We start from the raw sequence: 22,277 nt of genomic DNA on the forward strand, positions 1-22,277 counted from the left end.
CAAGATATCTTGTTGGAAGTTAATTTTCCTATACTGAAAATATATTTCTGACAGGTACTAACTTCCATTCATACATCCCACCCGTAAACTCCACTGTAAACTGGTGCTTAGATTTCTGCCTAAACTTGAAGAGATAGGTAGAATAACATATAGGGAGTCACATGACTTGCATGGGTGGGGGGAATGTTTATTGGTGGAGGTTTGTGGCATGATAATTTGCATGTGAGAGTCAGTTAAACCATGTGAATCGAGGAGTACATGGGAGTGAAAAGCTTGTGGCATGCAAAGGAAAAGTTTGCAAATAGAGGGCAACATTGAGCTAGAATATCTATATATGTGAGAAGATGTAAGTACCTGTTGGAAATATATTTACAGTATGGGAAAATTATAACTCCTGTACCTAATGTGTGTTTTTTTTGTGTACATTATACATATACTTGTATTCTTAGTAATTCCTGTATTAACAAGGATTGATTTAAAAAACAAAAAATCGTGTTATTTCAGGCATGTCATTGAGTTATATTGTGAAAAGTTAACCAGAAGATGAGTGACAATCATCTTGGTGACCTACCTCCAGTTGGAGAAGTTGATCATACAGCTTCATTGTCAGTCCACATTGGTTCCCTTTACATAAATGACGAGTATAGTGATGTGTCTTTAATTGTAGAAGGAATACGTCTACCAGGACACAAAGTAATACTAGCAGCTAGAAGTGAATATTTCAGGTTAGATAATATTTTGATTTTGTAATGAGTTCTGTTACACTAACATTTTGTTCTGTTGTTTCAGATGCTTTACATTTGTCATTTTAAAATGCATTCATAATCTTTTATTTATTTTATTTTTTTCTTTTCTTTTGGCTGTATTTCACTTTTTTGTAAAGTTTTACTTCAATTGAAACTGAATATTTCAGTGTCATATACTTTTAATTTTGTAATTTTTTTTCATGTTTCTTTTACCCATACTGTATTTTAATTTGATTCTAAGAGAATGTATTGTACAACTGTAATGGTTGCTTGAAATGAATAGCTTTGTTTGGATCATTTTTATTGAACATAAAAATTATTTGTGTTTTTCTTTTGGGCTTAAATTGTGTTTGAACTTTATATGAAATTACTAATTGTTATTCATAAGTGTTACAAATTTTTTTGTGTAAAGTTTCCTTTAATGTAAAAGTTTTATGCCAAAACAAAAGCAAGGCGATTTAAAATATAAGTGTTTTTGTTGTTGTTGTTTTTCTTCTTTTAAAATTTTTTATTTTCTTATGAATCACACTAAATCATTGTTTAAAAGTGACAAAATATTGATCCTAAAATATTTATGAGTTAAAATCATTGAAACAGAATTTTAGTTAATCCCTTCCATTATTTGCATGAGATAACTTAGACACCCTCCTTGTTTAAAAAAATATTTACCCAAGTTAAATTGGGCAAACCATTCTAGCCATATTCTTAATTATATGCCCAGATGTATTTGCATGTTATCATATATTACAATAAGTGCTCTCTAGATGGGATTGGAAATGTATATTGCTGTTTTTCCCCTTATAGCATGTTTGTTTTCTTTAAGGCCTATGAGTTATAGGCTGAAGTCCTTGTTTCTCATACACGCTTGTCTGATTAGAATTTCAATTAAAATACACTAGGGAATTAGTAATTATAGCCGATTTATACGTACCATGCCAAATCCACATCTTAATAGTTCTTGATAGTTCCTTTGTTCATTAACGTATAACATACATTATATATGTCAGTTATGTTTTTAATACAGATTACCAAAAAGTTTAGTTGTTAAAATATATAATAATTTTCCAATTAATTAAACTAAGTTAATAGTACAAATGTGTTCATTTTTATATTTCACAGTAATATGTAGGCATTGTTGAACTTCTAAACTCAAGTTGTTGTGAAATACACTACTCTTTTTTTGGGGGTTATATAAATGTATGTACAAGCATATGCTTATTATTAATTAATATTATCTGTAAAATGTAATAACCCCCAATTTTCCAAGCAAAATTTCTATAGAAAACAAATTTTGATGTTACTATCTTTGAAATAAACCCAAACTTTCTATAAACATCATGTTCTTTTGTGGTATTGCACTATCTGCACAACACTATGTACATTTTAAACATTTGTGTTTAAATACAGTATTGTTAAGATCTTCCACAGAGTAGCATGATAATTACAAGTACTTCCAATAAAGGTATTTTATTGTTTCCAAAGATTTTTTAGCGAATAAGATAATACAATATACTCCTTGATCATAACATGTGAAAATATAGTTTTGAAAGGCCTATTAACATCTGCACGGCACCAAGTGCAAGACATGTTGTCAAACATAGTAAGCTATGTGCTACTATATCCAGGGATCGAAATGTTATGTTCCTGCATTCCCAAAGAATTTAATCTTTTGAGTTGGCTTTCCTGATTGAGAATGCATTCCTTTAGTTATGACCAATGAAAGTGAATGTATTGCATGGATTAAATAGAAAAACAAAAACAATTCATGGGGAAATGCAACATTACATGAGGGAATGTAATTTTCCTGATTGCTTTCCCTCGAGTGAATGTAATTTTATTTCATTATTTCTATCCCTGCATTCAGTAGTAGTAGTATCTATACAGTTAGATAGCATTGCTAGAAACTGATACTTTGAGAAACTGTTAGTCAAAAGGGATGCTGGTATAATTTCCGTCAATACTCTGAAACAAGAATGCTGTAAGAAATATAAGTTTCAAATTTTGTCTTAGGAAATTAAAAATCATGAAATTTATACAAAAAAAAACAATAAACTATTCACTAAGGCTTATTAGAAAAAATTAGCATAATAATAATGATAGAATAAAAATACAACTATTTTTAATATATCTTAAATTAAATTTATTATGTAAATTATATATTTATAAATATACGAAACAAGAGCTGAAGAGCTTGCGAATTTACAAAGTCCTAAAGGAAGAAGGAAATATTTAGAAAAAGTTATTTGTATCACTATATGTATGTATTAAATAGGCATTGAACATATAAGTATAAATTATTATACAGTAGATATTGTGTATTTAAAATCTTGTACATTCAGTATATATTTATGTATAATTATCAATGTGTTTATTTATTATAGTTATCTTAACTTTCTAAAGCTAACATGATCTACACTTGAATAATTCATGTGGATCATAATGTGTATTATAAAAGTTTTCAACTGAAAAGTTAGAAAAATTCATTAAAATTATAACTTTTTGGCTTCGTATAGTTTCATGAAGGCTGTATTGCAGCTATAGCCTATTTTTACATAATCAATCATGGAATATGTTTTTGTAATATTATTCTTTACAATATAAAATATAATGTGGAAGAACATGTATGTGTTACACTTTTTTGTTATCTTAATAAAGTAAATGATACTTGCAAATATTGGATTTTGGATTTTTGTTATTGTTCATTGAAAATCAATAAGTACATTTACATTTGTAACTTATCACGTGTGTGATGACCTTGTTCCATACCATGAAGGGCTAGGTCACTGATAGTAGCCTTGGCTAGATCAATAACAACACATGAAGTAATTCATGGATCTGTTTATTAACATATAAAGATGACTTACATCACACATTTCATAAGCACTGGACAAGTGATACTCACATGCTGAGCAGCAAGTCCAGTCAGGCCCTTGTATATTAGAACCTACATGATAATGCCTGCATATTTGATAGTAACAAAAAACTATTAACTCGGAACTTCTCTCTTAACTTGACAGTTAAATATTTATATACTGCTGATTAGCATATATCAGTATCATGTATTTACAATTATTAATATAAAATGTTTGTAACAAATCAAACAAGAATAACCACCTTGTACAAAGTATGTGACTGTTGAATTACATATTACACTATAGTTCAATCTTAGATTAGATGATTGCACAAAAAATAAGTAGGAAACTTGTAAGGTATTATTAATAGAAGTTACATGTGTATAATGATATGATAATATTTGCCATGCGTTGAATGTGTGCCAATAGGTGCGTGCGTCTAAATGAAGAAGTAATGATAACTTAATTCCTCTTACATGGTTAAAAGGCTGGCATGACTGAGTGGATAATGAATACTGCATTGTAAGCATTTACCCTCTGATCAGAGAGTTGTGGGTTATAGACATGCCAGTGTCTGTCACAACTTACATTACAGCACAAAGTCTGGAAAGTAAATTTATACGTTATATAACACTAAAGAAGAAAATTATGGAAGTTATAAATTACAGTGTAACACATTGTAAAAAAACAGTAATCTTGCACATTATTTAACATTAAAGGTACAGCTAAGCAATTATTCCTTAGAAACATAACACAGTGTAAAAAAGAAATTGTAAGTTTGCACTTTATTTAACATGAAAGTAGCCCAAGAGTTACCAATGGATGTTGCCAGTGGGTTACCTCACCTTCAAAGTAAGGCACAGTAGCAGTTAACCTAATTAGCTTTCAAACATACTGTTGGCGTGAATGTGCTTTGTATTCACTATGAGAAAAACCTATCTAGTGTATAGGTTTTCCTCATTGTGAATAAAAAGCATGTTCACACCAACAGTATGTTTGATACTTTTCACTACGATATAGGTCCAGCTTATCTCTCCTTTGTTAACTTGTGTTCAGGGTTACTGATGAAGATTGGAATTCTCTGAAACTAGTATAACCCAATAATACATGTTGATCAAAGTGTAGATTGAACTGGACTTCCATTGAACTTAGACTTCGAAATTAAGCAATTATCAGAATACTAAGTTTATTCACTATAAGTCAAAAATAAAACTAATGTAATGCTCCTTATCACTGAAACAGCCAGCATGTGTGTAGCAACAAAAATTAAACTCAAGACTTGAATCATGAGGCAACCCCTCTGATCACCTGGCCATGTCTGCCTAAAGCTGTACAAACTTGAAGTAATTAATAACAGTGATAATTGGAAACCCTAATTTCTGTTACATAACTTTTTTGTGGGTGATGGCACTAATGATTAAGCTGAACAATAGTTGAAATAATCAGAAACATTGATTTTGATTAGTTTATTATTTTCATGACGTTAACCATTAGTTTTGATAATTAGTTATTTTACATGACACTAATTGATTTAATTTATGCTCATAGGTAATCAGTTACATCTAACATAACGTTTTGAGACAACATGGGACCTATTGGTCAATCTCGGCTGTTCCATCCTCTAAACTAAATTAAAATAATTTTTTAAAAAATCTTAAAGCTAGCCCTTATCATTCATGTACTTATCAAGCTTTTTCTTAAACTCACTTAAATTTACTGCCTCTACAACATCCAAAGGCAACCGAATCGAAAGGCCAACCACCCTGTTAGAAAAATTAAACTATCTTAGCTGATGATGACTCCTACCTTGCCAAAATTTATATTTGTGTCCCCTAGTTCTATTATTCTCACTGTTAAATATGAAAAAGCTGATGCATCAACACTGTCAATTCCCTTTACAATCTTAAACACCTCAGTCAGATCCCCCAACTCTTCTTTTTTCAAGAGAAAACAAGTTCAGAGATTTCAACCTCTCCTCATATGACAACCCCTCCATCCCCATCCCTTCTCTGAACCCTTTCCACTAATTCAATGTCTTTCCTAAGGTAAGGAGCCCCAAGACTGAACACAATATTCCAAATGTGGCCTAACCAGTGACCTGTACAATGAAATTATGACCTCTTTAGACTTGTATTCAATATTCAATACAGATTTTTGTACATGTACCATTGCACAGACTTGTAAGGTAGTTGCAAGGAATATGGGCATTACATCTAGGTTCAAAGCATATTTTATTTTTCATTTTTATAAACTTAATCTTTGTGATTCCAAAGAAATTATGTTCAAAAGTGTTTTCAACTATAGTAAATATATAATATTTTTGCATGCCCAATTTCACTATAATGATAGTGTCAGTGTAAGATGTTGAAGAAAAAGCATGTTAGGAGTTGATATTTTATGTTTATTCAAGTAAATCTATATCTTCAGAATGTAACTGTTAGCTCAATATTTTGCCATTACAGCTTCATCAGGGGCAATCGATATCTTACAAATTCATTAATCCAGTTGAAGCTCCAGTTTGTTTTAAATAAAGTTAAGAATAATAAATTTTTAGATTTAATTTTTCTTCTGATATCAAAAGTAATCAGCATACAATTAAAATAACATCAGAACTTAAGTCTGAACTTTTTATAGATTAGGATATGGTTGAGTGTGAATTGAAAGTTTCAAAAATACTATATATTGGCTCTTATCTGTGTATTTCTTCTTCCATTACATTCAGTTATTGTTTTGTCTAGAGCCTTGCTCTTTGGAGGCATGAGGGAGTCACAACAGACTGAAATAGAATTAAAAGGAACATCTTTAACGGCTTTCAAAGCTTTGTTGAAGTATGTCTATACTGGACATTTGATCCTAGGAAACAGAAAGGTAAACTTCAAGAGTCAACAAATTTTCCTGAAATACACAGTTATTCAGAAACAATTGTAGAGTTTAGATACTAAAAATCAGGTTGATTATTAAGCACAGTTTGGATAGCCTTAAATGAAACTTAGCTTTTCTAATTTAGAAAAGTTATTGGTTTAACATAGCAACACATGAAAAATAATGTGGAGTAAAATGAAACAAATATGTTATTGTTACATATAAAACTATTATTTTATTGTTTTTACTTATGGCATCACTTTAACATTTATTTGCATCAAAGATGCCACCTGACTTTTAATTATCATTGACAAATAAATGCTGAGTTTGCATATTATGCTGTGTGTTTTTGAAAGTAAATCAAAAAGTAAAGGACTCTGTTTATTACAAATATTTTCTTAAAATGCATATAAATGTTTAGGATTCAGAGAGTAACTTTTAATCACAAGACTTATAATAATTAAGTATGTATTAGGTCATCAAGAAATTAATGTTGCTCAAAAAACCCAAACAACTTATATATCAGAACATTTAATAAATGAAATAGTCTCCATTCTTATTGCTGATGCTTTTCCATCTTACAATCAGATTGTTAATGCCCTGATTCAAGAAATCACTTGGCTTTGAAGCAAAAAAACATTTTGATGTCCTCTTTAATACCTTCCACATTTGCATACATTTTCCCATTAAGATGGTGTTGCAGCAAACAAAAAAGATGGTAATCTGATGGTGCTATATCTGGAGAATATGGTTGGTGGGAGAGAATTTCCCAACCCAACTCCATAATCTTGTGTTGCGTCAAATGTGCCACATGTGGACATGCATTGTTGTGGAGAAGAAGAAGACCTTTCCGATTGACAAGTGAAGGGTGTTTCTGATGAAGGGCTTGATTTAAACGTTCCGGTTGCTGACTATAGATCTCTGCATTGACAGTTTGCTGTAGATTGAGGAGTTCGAAATTAATTACTCTTTTGATGTCTCACCAAATGCAAGGCATCACTTTCTGAGGATGGAGTCCAGGTTTTATATTCCAACATGTCGGTCCCTGTCGTCACAGTTTTTAAGACTAAAAAGGCTTTGATATTCTTTGTGGCTACAGAGACATTGTTTCCCTTCATGTATTCAAACAGCATTACATGCCGAATGTGTGTCTCATCATGTGCCATCACTATAAGGAATTAGAGTATTCTAAACTTGACACATTATATAGGCTATACTAACATGACATTTAGGTTGTTCATGATCTTTTTATTCAGAATTACTGGATTTTGCATTGCACTTATTACTTTAACTGGCCTGGGATGGCCAGGTGGTTAGGGAGCTCAACTCACAATCTGCAGGTTGTGGGTTCGATTCCCCGTCCCACTAAACATGCTCACCCTTTCAGCCATAAGGGTGTTATAGTGTGACGGTCAATCCCACTATTCGTTGGTAAAAGAGTAGCCCAAGAGTAAGTGGTGATGACTAGCTGCCTTCCCTCTAGTCTTACACTGCTAAATTAGGGATGGCTAGTGCAGATAGCCCTCATGTAGCTTTGCATGAAATTCAAAACAAACAAACAAATTACTTTAAGTGTCACTTACCTATTCAACTTGTTATGTTTTCTTTTCTTTCCCCCTGATATTTATGTTCATGCACACTCCTTTTTGTCTCACCTCCATTTGCCACATACCCCCAGACTTAGAGAGCCTTATTTCATGGTATATGTTCAAAATTCTTTTCTTAATCTTTAGTTCCTCAAGTCTCTTCTTCATACTTGAGAATATCTTTTCCATTTTGACTCTATCCTGCTCTTAATCTGCTCATCTTTGTCTTTCACTTGCTCAGCACCTTTGCTGTCTATATTTGTTTCACCTTCTTTCCAAGGTTCTACACCACAACCCTGAGAGCTTCACTGTGGAACTCACGACTACCTATCCTCCACCATGGCCTCAGTTTCTTCTGTTGCAGTATCCATAATAACTTTCCTTTTTTGTTTCAGGGACTTGCTTAGTTTCAGTGCCTTACTTTCTGGAGCTCAATTTCTTTAGTCTTATCTCAGAGAATTCCATATGGCACCCCTTTCTTTGAAATGAAGTTTTTGAGGGAATTCCCTATATATATTGGAAACTTGAGCTGAAACCGCTCATCAGCAGTCATCTCTGCTTGATTTAGTTTCCCATTTATTTCAGTCAAGGGGATCCCAGTGCATTTCTTGTCCTTGGGAGCTTTGTAATGTTGGCCATACTCCTGTTCCTCTTAGTCTCACTACTTCTGATACAATATCTTACCTCTTCTCACAAAATAGCTTTTCTTGACTAATGCTGGCTTCTATCTGTGCAAATTTTCAATACATGCCACTAGTCTTCCACTTCCCATTTCTGCATATCCACATGCAAATGGTCATGCAGCAGCTCTCCACCAATAGGAGCATGACACCTTTCCTATTGTAACTACCCTCTTCACATCTATACTTGGTAATCACTTCTCAATTGGCAGTTGTACTGTATGGATGTGCTGGTTTTTGCTTGCAGATTTGTCAACATTTTCCGTTATACTACTGACTTAGTTTTTTTCGTGGCCCTTATGTAGTGGTTGTTTGCTTCATAAATATGACTGTGCACTCAGGCACTAATATGAGTAAAGCAGACAGAGATTGCTGCCCACCTTTAATGCTCTGTGGCATTGAGACTCTTCCTACTGTGGACCTGATGTACAATTCCAGATATTGCCAGGTTTTGTTTGATTGGCTCCATTGGTGTGGCAGCTCTGCTTTTGAAAATAGAGTATTGCGACCACCTGTTGCCTTGTCTGCAGTGATGCTGTACTCTCCACTCTGCAATGTATTTCCCCCCCCCCCTTCCTTCTAGTGGAGAGTGGAAGTCTTTATCACTTACCAGTTTATAGCTTCTTGGGTGGTGGACCGTGGAGGCCTGTCCTCCTTAGGGATGAATCATAACACTCAGCTGAGAGTAGGGCAGTGGTACTCTGCAGGTGTTGCTGCCATATCACACTTCCTACCACGGACCTGATGTACAATTCCAGATGCAGCCAGGTTTTGGTTGTAGCTCTATGCTGTATTCTTGTCTATATATCTGACTGATTGTTTTTTTTCTTAACATGGCCTTCCTCCTTCCTGCCATCCTCTGGATGTACATTCTCAGTAGGTCAGGTTTTGATTGGAGGTGGCCTGATCACGATTGCTTTCATGTGTAGATGGCATGATGCCCTTCCTACCACAGACCTGATGTACATTTCCAGATGTTGCCAGGTTTTGGCTAAAGCACTCCGCCATGTCATGAATATACATATATATGTATTATTTCAATTTGCCCCTAAGACTGAGATGCTCCTCCTCCCTACCATTCTCTGGATGTACATTCCTGGTGAGTCTGGTGTTGGTTGGAGATGATCCAGCTAAGTAAGTTCTCACATGTGTGCTGGCCCAGTATCCCTCCTTCTGCTGCAGACTGGATGACAAATGCCCACTGCCACCAGGTATGGACTGGAGATGCACCTCAGGTTTGCAGTCCCTCTTCCTTCCATCTGCTGGATGTTGGTTCCTAGCAGATCTGGTATTGGTTGTAGCTAATGCAGAACATATTTTCCCACTTGTGTACAGCCAGATGTCCTTCTCTTTCTGTAGACTGGAATTACCATACCCATTGTGGTCAGGTTTTGCACTGGAGACATCATCCCACCTAGGCTTTCCACCTTCCTACCATCTGCTGGAGAAGGTAAAATTCTGTATTAGAAGTTAGCATTTTCCTACACTAAAATGTATTTTAGATAGATACTTACCTCCTTTCACAATTCCCACCCAGCCTCCCTACTTCCAATAATATATGGTGTAAGTCTTCTGACCGATCTAAAAGTGATTAACAAATGCAGATGTGAAGAGGGCACTGGTTACTATAGGAGTGCATGATCATTTGTATGTGGATATACAGAAATGGGAGGTGAAGGCTAGTGGCATGCATTGAAAATTTGCACTGGTAGAGGGCAGTGCTAATTGAGAAGAGCTATTTTGTGAGAAGAATTTAATATCTATCAGAAATACATTTCAGTGTAGGAAAGTGCTAACTTTCCAATGTTCCACCTTTTTGGAGAGATGGCCTTCATTTATCTCAGAGGTGACTTGTTTCTTGAGATACCCGTCTGCTTTCTCACTTTCCACACTTGTGGACTTCTTTGCAACAGACCAATGGGTCACATAGGTGTTTCCTCACAGGCTTTTCACTCTCAACCTCTCTTTTTTTTCCATCTCTTAAGGTCTTTCCACCATCTTGTCAGATTTCTTGCATTTTCAGCACCTGGAGGAGGCTGCTGTCTCTCAAAGATTTAAATGCTTTGGAATATTCATAATGTCAGAAAAACACATAGGCTCAAGAAGTCTTAATACAAAATGTTAAAAACCCTGTAACTCGAGTACTTTCAAAAAGGTGGACCCTTCTTCTTCAGGGGTAAACTGGGAATGGTGGTGTAACTAAATGAGTGATATATGTGGTAAGTGTATCACTGTTGTCTATTTTGCTTGGATTATTTGTGTTGCCTTGTCATAACAAACTTACACAGCAGGCTGTTGAAGAACATGCATATGTGTCATATAGATCTTACAAGGTAAACAAGTTTCTGCATCTGTTTACATTGCATTAATCTGTGTTGTATTATCTTAGAAGAAACATTATTCCATTTTGATGAGATTGCTTTTTTGATGTTCATCTTTTTTTACATTACACTGTGTCATTGATGGAAGTCGGTCATTAAATCTGTGATGATACAATCGTTACCTTCAAGATGGTCCTTTGAGAACAACTTTATGTCTTGTTTCTTGTAGTTGCATACCAGTACACGTGTTTATTATGTTTTGTACATTTGTTATGTATTTTGAATAATTTCAGTGTGGTGGTTGGGTGGAAAAAAGCCAATACAGCAGTAAACTGTTGAAAAACATGTAACATTCAATTGAACACATATGCTTGTATGTAGCTTAAAAGTTATTCTACATAAAAGGACATACAAAAACTTAAGAAACAAGATAATTATAAATTTTTATTTAAAAGGGGAAAATAGGGATCACCAGAAAAGAATTGAAACAATTTGAATCAAAATGGACAAATTATATTTTCAAATCTACAACTAGGGACTCTTTAAAAAAAAGTAAACAAACAAGGCTGGAAATAGTGTCTACAATATTTTCTCAAGCTACAAATCCCTATTTTGACTCCATGTCTACAATTTTAGTGGAATCAAAATAGGGATTTATAGCTTGAGAAAATAATTTATACTCTATTTCCAGTCTTGTTTGCTTCCTTTTTTTTAGAGTCCCTAGTTGTTGGATTGAAAATATAATGTACATTTTGATTCAAATTGTTTCTGTACTTTTTGGGTAATCCCTATTAACAATTTTTACTAATCTTGTAGATAATTCCTGTTCGGTTCACTTTCCATGCCTTGTTAAACTGTCAAAACTATGTTTCTTTGCTATTTTGATTTTTACCTTTTGACATATGAAGGACAAGTTATAAAACTCGTGTACCTACTTAACAAACTCATTACTATGAAAATTGGAGAATTTTCTAATGAAATAGTTATCTAATATATAATTTTGTCTTGCTTTTGATATTAAAGAATCTGTTAAAATACTGCTTTTGGTTTAAGAACATAGATACTTATTTGAGGCCATTTAACATCTTTCATTTTACTTTTTTTGTATTTATTAATAGTACATCACATGATAAAAAAACATGCTTTTTTTTCAAGGATATCAGTTGAAAACATAACTGAATTTACAAACCTAAAACTGAGCTCAGACTGGTATCATTTCTTAAAATATAAAGATGTTTATGAAAATTTATACTGTGTATATGTGTGTGTGTGTTATTTTTTGTTTTTATGAAGATTAGGCTTAGTTTGTTAACTGACTTTCAGAATGTTTTTTATATAAGATATGAATTTAATCAAAAGTAGAAAAATGCTTTATTTTCAGTTTTTAAATATTTTTGGTGAAATAAGATACAAATGGTACCACAGGCAGAATTGAAATAAAAAGATGGTCATTGTAACTAAAAATTTATTTGTTTCTATGCAGTCTTTTAATTGCAAGTTATATAACTTGTCTGCTGCAATAGTATTTCAAAAGTAATCAGTACGTTTGCCAGAATAGAGAAGAATTAAAGATAACTTTACAGATCATTTGTTTAAAAATGTACAATTTGTTGTTTCATTTCCATAGTGTTTTTAGCTTTATTATACTTATTCATAATACTTCACTATTTCATTCATTTTAATTTTTTTTATCAGTTTTAGAAGTAACTCTCCACACAGTGTACCTTTCAGCTGTGGAAAGTTAATAGCATTTTATAAAAATGACATGCATATGCTAATACACTAGTATGTTGCAGCAGGAGTGAGTAAATAGGAAACAACTTTAGGAATTCATATTCCTCAAATGATATAAGCTATTGAAAATTTCCAGAGAACTTCAGTTACGCTACTTTTAAATATTATTAATATTTCAGGAAGAGTTGATTCTAGACATATTAGGACTAGCACACAAGTATGGATTTGAAGAACTAGAACATTCAATCTCAGAATACCTGAAAGCAATCCTGAATATTAAAAACGTCTGCATGATCTATGACATGGCCAGTTTGTACCACTTAGTGTCTCTTGCCGATGTATGCTGCAGTTTCATTGATCGCCATGCCCTCGATATAATCAACCATGAGTCCTTCCTTATGCTTTCTGCTGTAAGTATTTCTGTGATCAAGTATTGATGCTTACAAACATGTAAATTTTATAATAACTTTTCAAAAATCATGAAACCTGAACAATAGTTAAAACTAAAAGTGGGTACATAAATGTTACATACTTAATGATAATATATATAGTTAGAATGGTTAAAAAAAACTAAACATTTTATGAACTGTTATATGATTAATCTGCAGTGGAGCTGTGCCTAGTGTTTGTAGAAAAGTGAGGAAATGCTAATTTTTACAAGACATTTTTCTCTACATAGTTACATAACTTTCACAGACTTTCGTTTTTTTGCCTTTTCAGTTTTTTTATTTCTTTTTGTTTTCTGATATGTATTTTTATATTGGTGGACAATGACCTTAGGTTCAAATTGATAATACTTAAATCAAAATTATCTGTCGGGTTGTACTTCATATGAAGAATGAAAGATCTGTAATTCTTATGTTAGACATTTTAAATATGTTTACAGGTATGGTGATAATGTTTCATTCAATCATTTCATGTAGTTTTCTAATTACTATTACTTAATTCACCCTATCCTCTTTCTCATCTGTTTTTTTAATTCTTGTTTTTTATTTATGAATTAGCTCTTTCTTCGTATAAACTTACTAATGTCTACATGTATATTAAAATACATGAAGTTTTATTGTCCACAAGCTTTCTGTTGCAGTTTCAGCAATCATCTTCAGGTGCTTGTATCTACAGAATAACTGACAGTCAATTAATTAAGAATACTCGACCCCTTAAAAAATGAAATATTGATCAGTTGAATAAAAATTTCTATTGTTGCATCAAGATTATGAAAATATTAATCTACCTTTATACACCCCCCTGTTAAAATCTGCATCGTTACTTAAATTATACATTGTAAAATAAATTAGCAAACAGTTTGAAGTAAATTGTTATTCTTACAAATGGTCTTTTTACTATTTAGAGCTATTAAACAAGCAAGTATATTATTCCTAAGCCTCTGTTGAACAATTAATTGCAACAAATTAAGTGTTAAGATTATATATTTTGTGTTTTTCTTATATTTATTATTACTATTCATGAATAAAAGTATCATCTGCATTGCACAATAGATTGTAATAAAACTGATAACCACGATCAGAAAGCATATAAAAAATTTTAGCTCCTAACTACATTAGATGTGTATTAAACCATTTATTATCATTTACTTCACACAGTCCCTTTAAAGATTTACTTATGTGTATCAACCATTTACCTCAAGCATAATGTTTTGAGGTCTGTGTTTATTTTTTACTGATTACTTTAATTATTAAGTAACAGCTGTTGTTACTCTAATTAAGATATTATTACAGTTACATTTTATTATAACTTTTGACAAACAATTGAAATAATTACTTACAAAAGTGTAAATATTTATTAGTCAACTAAGATCAACACATATACCTTAACTTTCACACAGCAGCTTTGAGTTTGTCAGTAATACAAGAGATAATTGGAGTTTATTATATTCTAGTTAAGACAAAGCAAATCCACTACTGTGAAGTAATTTCATTCATGCTGCCATCTTCCCAGCTAATTTTTATGCAAATCAAGAATCCAGTTATTTGTCACATGATCTAAAATGCAAGTAATTGGTCATTCAGCTTAGTCTTTTTAATAAACATTTGGTGAGGTAGATTTAAATCTTTTTGGTTCATAACATTTCACTCTGATGTGGAATATGTTTAAAACTGTAATATCGACAAGGTTCTGATGTAATTACACAGATTTCTGTGAAAAACCAGTTTCTGAGAGATTTTTAGTTAATGAAGTCGGTCAGTAGGGTGAGAAATGACTCCCAAAAGCTTTCCATACATACTCAGTAGGAACAAAGGTATCAACCAATTTAGCATTGGAGGCTGGCATTATTTTCCCTAAGGTTAAAGTCAGAGACAATTGCATTGACATAAGGTAGTTCGAGGTATTATAGGATGTGACATTAATGGTACCATTTTGCAGAATTTAGATAATGGTCCTCTCCAAACCATATTCCTATCGGTGCCATGAAAGTGTGGTATGATCTGGTTCCAGATTTTCACCATCTGAGTAAACATCTGTTATCTGCATATAGCTGTAGAATGAAGTGTGACTCATCTGTAAACATAATATTATTTTATGTGTCTTTAATCATCAAGATATTCTTTGTGACATTAAGCAAACTGTTTTGAGCATCCAGTTGTAAATACAAATACCTGATTTTGTTGTGGATGCTCGTTTACCTTGTCAAATTGTCTGAACAAGTGTAACATTAGTTTGAAAGTGATTCCATATTCTGCATATGACAGTTGAACCCTTGTAGCTGATTTACAACAGCCTTACTGTGATTTATCAGCTTTTTACCTGATGGCATTTGGCATAACTTTAAAATCTGCATTTCAGTTGAGACAAGATTGTGAGTATAACTAGTACATATAGCACTGACTGGACACCAGTAATGTGCATTTCAAATTGTATGAGTAATTGTCAAATGGCTAGTTTCAAAACAATAAAAAAAACTGAAGGGGGGTTGACTGACAAGTATTATATATTTTTATTTTTAAAACCCAAACCGTGTATAGATAGTACTCAAAATAAGTCAGTACTGCACAAGATGAGTTTCCCAAATGTGAAAGTCTTCCAACATTCTGTTCTAGAAGTGCATATATACCCAACATATTTTGGATGGCACCTGTAGATGGTCTGAAAATATCCTCTAGAGAAAAATTCTGTCCTAGACAGTATGACATTTCATTCACAGAAACAATAATTGCATTTCTCTCAAAGGGCAGGTGCTTTCCATGCCATTGATTGTCACGGCTGAAAGTAGGGGTAGTTCAACCTTTAGGCATTCATAAAGTTAAACATTGTAGTGCTTCTGGTTAACGGAAAATAATCTCCACATACTTTGTTCATGTGAAAGGTGAAAAATATACTTGTGCTGGACACTCACTTGAACCATGTATTGTTAGTACTTGAAATGAAGTCAGTATTGCACAAGGTATATTTCCTCAATATGAAAATCTTGTAACATTCTGGTCTAGAAGTGCATATATATCTGACAATATTTGGAAAATTATACAATTTAATTTTGTAAGTTAAAAGAGAATAGAAATTATAGTACCTCTAGGGACCACACAAGTGAAAGTCCTATTTATATGAAGCATTTAACAGGACATTTGTTAGATGCCAATTGATTTTTATGTTTTTAACTATTTAGCTGTGAAGACTTTTTATCTTGCTCTTGTTGCGTTATGCAAAATTAAATATTTTCAGTGGTACCTGTAAGTTTTCTGCATGTATAATGATTGATTAATGTGTTTTACACATATAAAGGTTTGAAACATAGTCAGACTTTTAAGAAAACTGAAAGTGTATCGATATTTTAAAGTTTATAGTGAAATAGACCAAAGAAAATTTTTCTTACACAGTAATAGTAAATAACTGTGAAAATTTTGTGGATGAAACTGAAAGTATTCTTATGATCTACTGTTACTTCAAAGCCACTTGTGCTGATATGATATAATAAAACCTAGAGAACAGGGTCAGTATGTTTGAAAGTAGCTATTAAATTGTCATTGAAATATGTAGTTACATAGTAGCATAAAAGAGTTGAGATACTCTTTTAGCAGTTTATTTCTATCCTGCTTAGGGTTGGACGATTAGTGGATTTTACCAATTGACTAATGATTGGGCTCATTGATCAGTTACATTCAAATAATAAATTATTCTCAGATGAGATTTGGAAAGTTAGAATAGCCAAAACTATTGATAATTGGAATCACTGATTTTGTTTAGTTGATTATTTTTGGGAGTTGTGACACTGATTAATTAAGCTGAATAATGTATAATTAATTGAAAGTAATAATAAGAAATCATTATGGCAATTTTTGATTACTTTGATGGGTGGAATAATTAGAAAAACTGAGACAATGAGTTGATTATTTTGTGAAGTTAATTGATTTTATTGTAATTTTGCTTAATTACTTTTATTGCTTGACACTAATCAGTGTAATCAATGGTTATAGGTAATCGAGTTAACAACCCATCTGTAAGCCTGACAATAAAGAAACAAACGTATATTAATAATTCATTTTAGTGTAATTTTTTATTCACTTATTAGGTCTTTTGTATTGTTTTGTACTTGCATGCCAATTGAAGAAATAAGGTCTTTTCAGTGTAAAAATTCTCTCTTTGTAAGCTCCATTGCTACAAGATAGCCCTTACATGTATAAATTAGCCTATTTGATAGAGAAAATGTAGTAATTTTTGCTGGTTCAATAGCAAATCTTTTCAGTTGGAGGAACTTTCAACATATCCTTAACATTAACAACTTTCATTTTCAATCTGCCTTTGATAATGTATTGAACTTTAGATATGGCCTGCTGATTAGGATGCTCAAGTTGCAATCTGTAGTTCGTGGTATCAAAACCCAGCTCTAAAACATGCTTCCCCTTTTTGCTATGGGGGCATTATAATTGCATTTTTCATTAGTAAAAATTATCCCAAGTAATCCCTCCAGTGGTACAGCAGTATGTCTATGGACTTACAACACTAGAAAACAGGTTTTGATACCCGTGGTGGGCAGAGCACATATAGCCCATTGTGTAGCTTTGTGCTTAACTACAAACAAACAAAAATTCTTCCCACTGACACAACGATATGTCTGCTGACTTACATCGCTAGAAACTGGGTGTTGATACCTGTGGTGGGCAGAGCACAGATAGCCCATTGTATAGCTTTGTGCTTAACTTTAAAACAAACAAGCAATCCCAAGTAATGGGGTGGGTGCTGCCATCTGGTTTCCCTTCCTGTTTTCAGCAGTTCAAAATTAAGGATGTCAGAAGATAGCCTTAGGAGCTATACCATAAACAAACAATATGTAGATATCTTTGGTGAAATTAACTGTATTAAAGTATTAAAAAAAACAAGATTACAAACATCTGTAAGTATCCTTTTGTTCCAATACATAAACTTGGGGTCTGACTGTGAACTTCTACATGTTTAACAAAATTTTTTAATGTTTCAACTCATAGTCACTAATTTATTATTTGGATTTTAATTTTTGTTAAGAAACACGATATTTCTTTCGATTCTTTGAAAAAAGTAAAAACCAGGAATAGTTAGTTCATAGTAGTTAATAAAAAATCCTTGTTTCTCATTTTTGTGATACCTTTAAAAAGTCAATACATTTATATATTTATAAGCTTTTTTCACCTATCTAAAGTGCAAAGCTGAAGAATAATATAATTAAAGTGATTTAATATTTGAACTATAAGTTAATTCATTTTTGTACAATGCATTTTTCTGACAGTATATTTGTTTGTTTTAATTAAATAGTTTTTGTGCATTTTTACACTTTGTATTTTTGAGGGATCCTTAATACATACTTAAAGAAAGTTATATAAATCCACAGGCTGCCTTGAAAGAGATGATTAGCAGAGACTCTTTTTGTGCCCCAGAGGTGGATATATTCAAGGCTGTTTGTGAATGGACTCAGCATAACTCTAGCGTTGAGGCCAGAGAAATTTTAGCTGCTATTCGTTTACCTCTTATGACTTTACCAGACCTTTTAAATGTTGTCAGGCCTACAGGTTTAGTTCATCCAGATACTATTCTGGATGCTATTAAAGCAAAAACTGAAAGCAGAGATATGGACTTGAAATATCGTGGATACCTAAGTATGTATATCTGTGATATCATAAACATAATATTGTATAAAATATCAAGAAAATTTTAAATCAGTAAAGATTAGCACCGAGTTCAACTTTTTTCTAATAAATAGGAATAGAAAAAGAAAAAAAAATTAAATTTTAAAACGTTTCATGTGTTCATCTTATAAAATGTTAAGTCAGTGGTAGTGTTTCTCTATGACAGATTGAAAGATGCAACCTTTATGACAAACATTGCAAGACTTATTTGTAGTACCATATCTGAAATGTAAGTGATGCTTAAGAATGCAAAGCCCAACCATAAAATGTGATTGATAAATCATACAACTCATTCTATCTGGAGCAAAATATGAAGAGTTACAATGACTGATAACACTTTTTCTATTTAATATAAAGTGTAGTGTCTAAAACACTAGAATTAAGTATTAATAAAATTAATGGGCTAAAGTAGGTTGAAAATATTCATCTAAAAAAATTAATTTGGTTTTTAACATATATTAATTATATCATATTAGATCTTTAAACTGGAAAACAGAATTCAATGTTTTTCTGAAAATGGTAGTAGATATGCTTGGACATGTAATATCAGCCATTTTACAAACGTTTGAATTAGAATATATATGCATATTTGTAATAACTGAATCTAGAAAGAAACAAAGGATACATATATATATATATATATAGAATATAGTGTGTGCAATTTGCATAAAATTAAAATTAGGCAAGATTTTGTTTTTTATTTTATTTTTCAGTGCCTGACGAGAATGTTCCTTCTCCTAAACATGGTGCACAAGATTTGCATAAAATGAAAATTAGGCAAGATTTTGTTATTATTTTACTTTTTCAGTGCCTGATGAGAATGTTGCTTCTCCTAAACATGGTGCACAAGTTTTGCATGGAGAACTGCGTTCCTCATTACTGGATGGAGATGTTCAGAACTATGACATGGAGAGGGGTTTTACACGTCATCCAATTGATGACAACAATGGTCAAGGAATTTTAGTAAAATTAGGCATGCAATGTATTGTCAACCACATGCGTATGTTGTTGTGGGATAAAGATGTAAGGTAAGGTATTCATAAACTTCATGAATGTGTTTATATGCATATAAAACCATGTAAAGTGTTCTAGGTATGAAGAACATGGTTGGGTTACTCTGAAATATAAATATATCTTTATAGGATGGGAATCAGTGTGTTAGAAATGGTACAAAATAACTGAATGAACTCCTGTGGAAATTAAGATGTGGTAATGTATTTTGATCAACCTTTTCAGAAGAGTCAATGTACTATAGCTTAAACTAAACTGGGAAGAGTTGTGTTTTTGTATATGGAACCATATACCCCAAAAAATCCGAAGGTCTGCCATCTTAAATAAGCATTAATCATTGTTGAATATAGTAACTTATCAGAGGTTGGTATTAAAATAATTTCGCAGTATTTTTTTTTCACATAAAATCTAATGTTCTAAACTTCCTTGTACATCTACTGTGAATGGTATTTGTTTGAAACTTATAACTAGGTTGCATAATGCTGGAAGGTATTCAAAAAAAAGTATCTTGCTATTATAACTTCCAAATTTTAACTTCTAAAATCTTTATTAAATGAGAATGTTTGTCATATATAATAAAGAAACAATAAACTCTTCACTTTACATGCATATACAAACTATATAAAAATTATATAGATAGTAACAATTTAAATAACAGATAACCTTTAACATCATATACAAATTAAACAACTTACCAATCACATTGATCCTTAATTTATACACATTGACTAATTTATAATAAGGATATCATTACAAAATCCCACCCATATAAAATTTACATTAGGCATTGGCCATTACAAAATAGTGATAACATTTTCTTATATTTTACTATATTTCAGATCATAACATTTTGTTTAATAAAGAGAAGGACTGACATTAATTAATCTTAATGTTTCTAGACTGGAAGAAGTTAACATATGTGTTTAAGGTTTTACAACATATGTCTTCTTATAAATATTTAACTTGCATACATAAACAGTTTTAATTCTTCTTCTAAAGAAAGTGTAAGGCAGTAAATCGATATGTGGAATAGTTTATTAGGACTTCTTCTACCTTATGTCTTATTTTAAAGATGATTTTCTGAACTATATGATGAGTTCTTCACCAGGTGTTAGGAGTTTAATAGGAATGGTTTTGTGTATCAGTAGTGTTGAGAAAGAGTTGAAAGATTTTGTTGAGTTCTGATTGAGCCTAAGATTAGTTTGTTTCTTAATCAAATTTTTCTATTTTATAAAATATGATTAGTTGTTGCTGGTTTGTAGTACGTGGTCTGTGTTAATTTGTGTGTGTGTTTATATATATATAACTTTTTATTGAGTACTTCGTTAATTCTTTAGTTTTCAGTTTGTTTTTTTGTTTTTTTTGTGGTCTAGTATGTCATATTTACTAATTGTGTTTGGTGTCCTGTGTTATAAGCATTCTTTATTATGGCTGGTTTTCTCTAGATGTAGAAGGCATATGTTTTGCTGAAGTAGCAGGTCACACCGTAGAGTAAGTGCTTATGTCTTTTATGCTCACCGTGTTTATATATATGTGGAGAGGAGATTGTTTAGTATCCTGACAAATTTTAATATTACAGTGACTTTGGATTTCTGGAAAATTCCTCTGATTTAGTAGCATAGGACCTACATGAATTGAAAAGATAAGGTGATGTTTGTTCACCTGCTGTTTGTTGTAATATGGGTGGGTTTCATATAAACTAATCAAAAAGTAATAATCATGGTGATATACTAGTATATCTAGAAATGGTTATTTGTTTTATCCCTGGACATCTTTTTCTGTAGACGTCATGAGGTTTTTAGTGAGATACATTCAAAATTTAATTAAACTACTTTCTTCTCATGGTATACCAATAAATATAGCATAAAAATGTAGCTATTAATTGATGTTTTAATAGTATATAAGTTTTAAGTTCTTACTTTTATAACGCAATATAAAAAAAGAAATAGAATTTTCTCAAGTGTGAGAATTGTGACATTCACTCTCTAGGCATCCCCTCTCCTCTAATTTATTTACCATTTCTCCAAAAAGTATGAAATTTAATGTAAATTACTCAGTATAATATTGTCATCACTCAGGCAAAGCATAATTTTCATAGCTTTCAATCTCATTTGGTTACAGAGCCATGAAATAGACAATCAAACCCCTCTTGTCATGCCAACCTGTCACATCCTCTCTTTCAGAAATTGACAGTAGTTCTATCTGACATTTAATATTATATTATTTATAACCAATAGAAACCCAAGGTTGTCATCTGTCAATGACGTATTATATTACATTGTTTTCCCATGAAGAGAATTGTCAATTTTTCTTACAGTTAAAACTTAAGTGCTATGGAAAACACATCAATGAGCTTAGATGAACTTTTAAAA

General features: G+C 32.0%; 1 protein-coding gene across 3 annotated transcripts in view; it reads left to right on the forward strand.

The window, feature by feature from the left end:
• Positions 1-22,277, forward strand: part of LOC106461955 (BTB/POZ domain-containing protein 9-like) — a 68,564-nt gene that overhangs the window by 24,136 nt on the left and 22,151 nt on the right. For 2 of the 3 annotated variants that reach the window (XM_013921822.2, XM_013921824.2), the window contains exons 2-6: positions 505-725; positions 6,337-6,466; positions 12,961-13,191; positions 18,600-18,864; positions 19,703-19,922. In XM_013921822.2, coding sequence (XP_013777276.1) covers positions 544-725; positions 6,337-6,466; positions 12,961-13,191; positions 18,600-18,864; positions 19,703-19,922 — 1,028 coding nt within the window. In that variant the 5' untranslated portion in view covers positions 505-543. Of the gene's footprint in view, positions 1-504; positions 726-6,320; positions 6,467-12,960; positions 13,192-18,599; positions 18,865-19,702; positions 19,923-22,277 lie in introns of those variants that run through there. The other variant, XM_022389057.1, reaches the window with a different exon arrangement.

Source organism: Limulus polyphemus, unplaced genomic scaffold, assembly GCF_000517525.1.
Source record: "Limulus polyphemus unplaced genomic scaffold, Limulus_polyphemus-2.1.2 Scaffold1065, whole genome shotgun sequence".
NCBI lineage: Eukaryota > Metazoa > Arthropoda > Merostomata > Xiphosura > Limulidae > Limulus > Limulus polyphemus.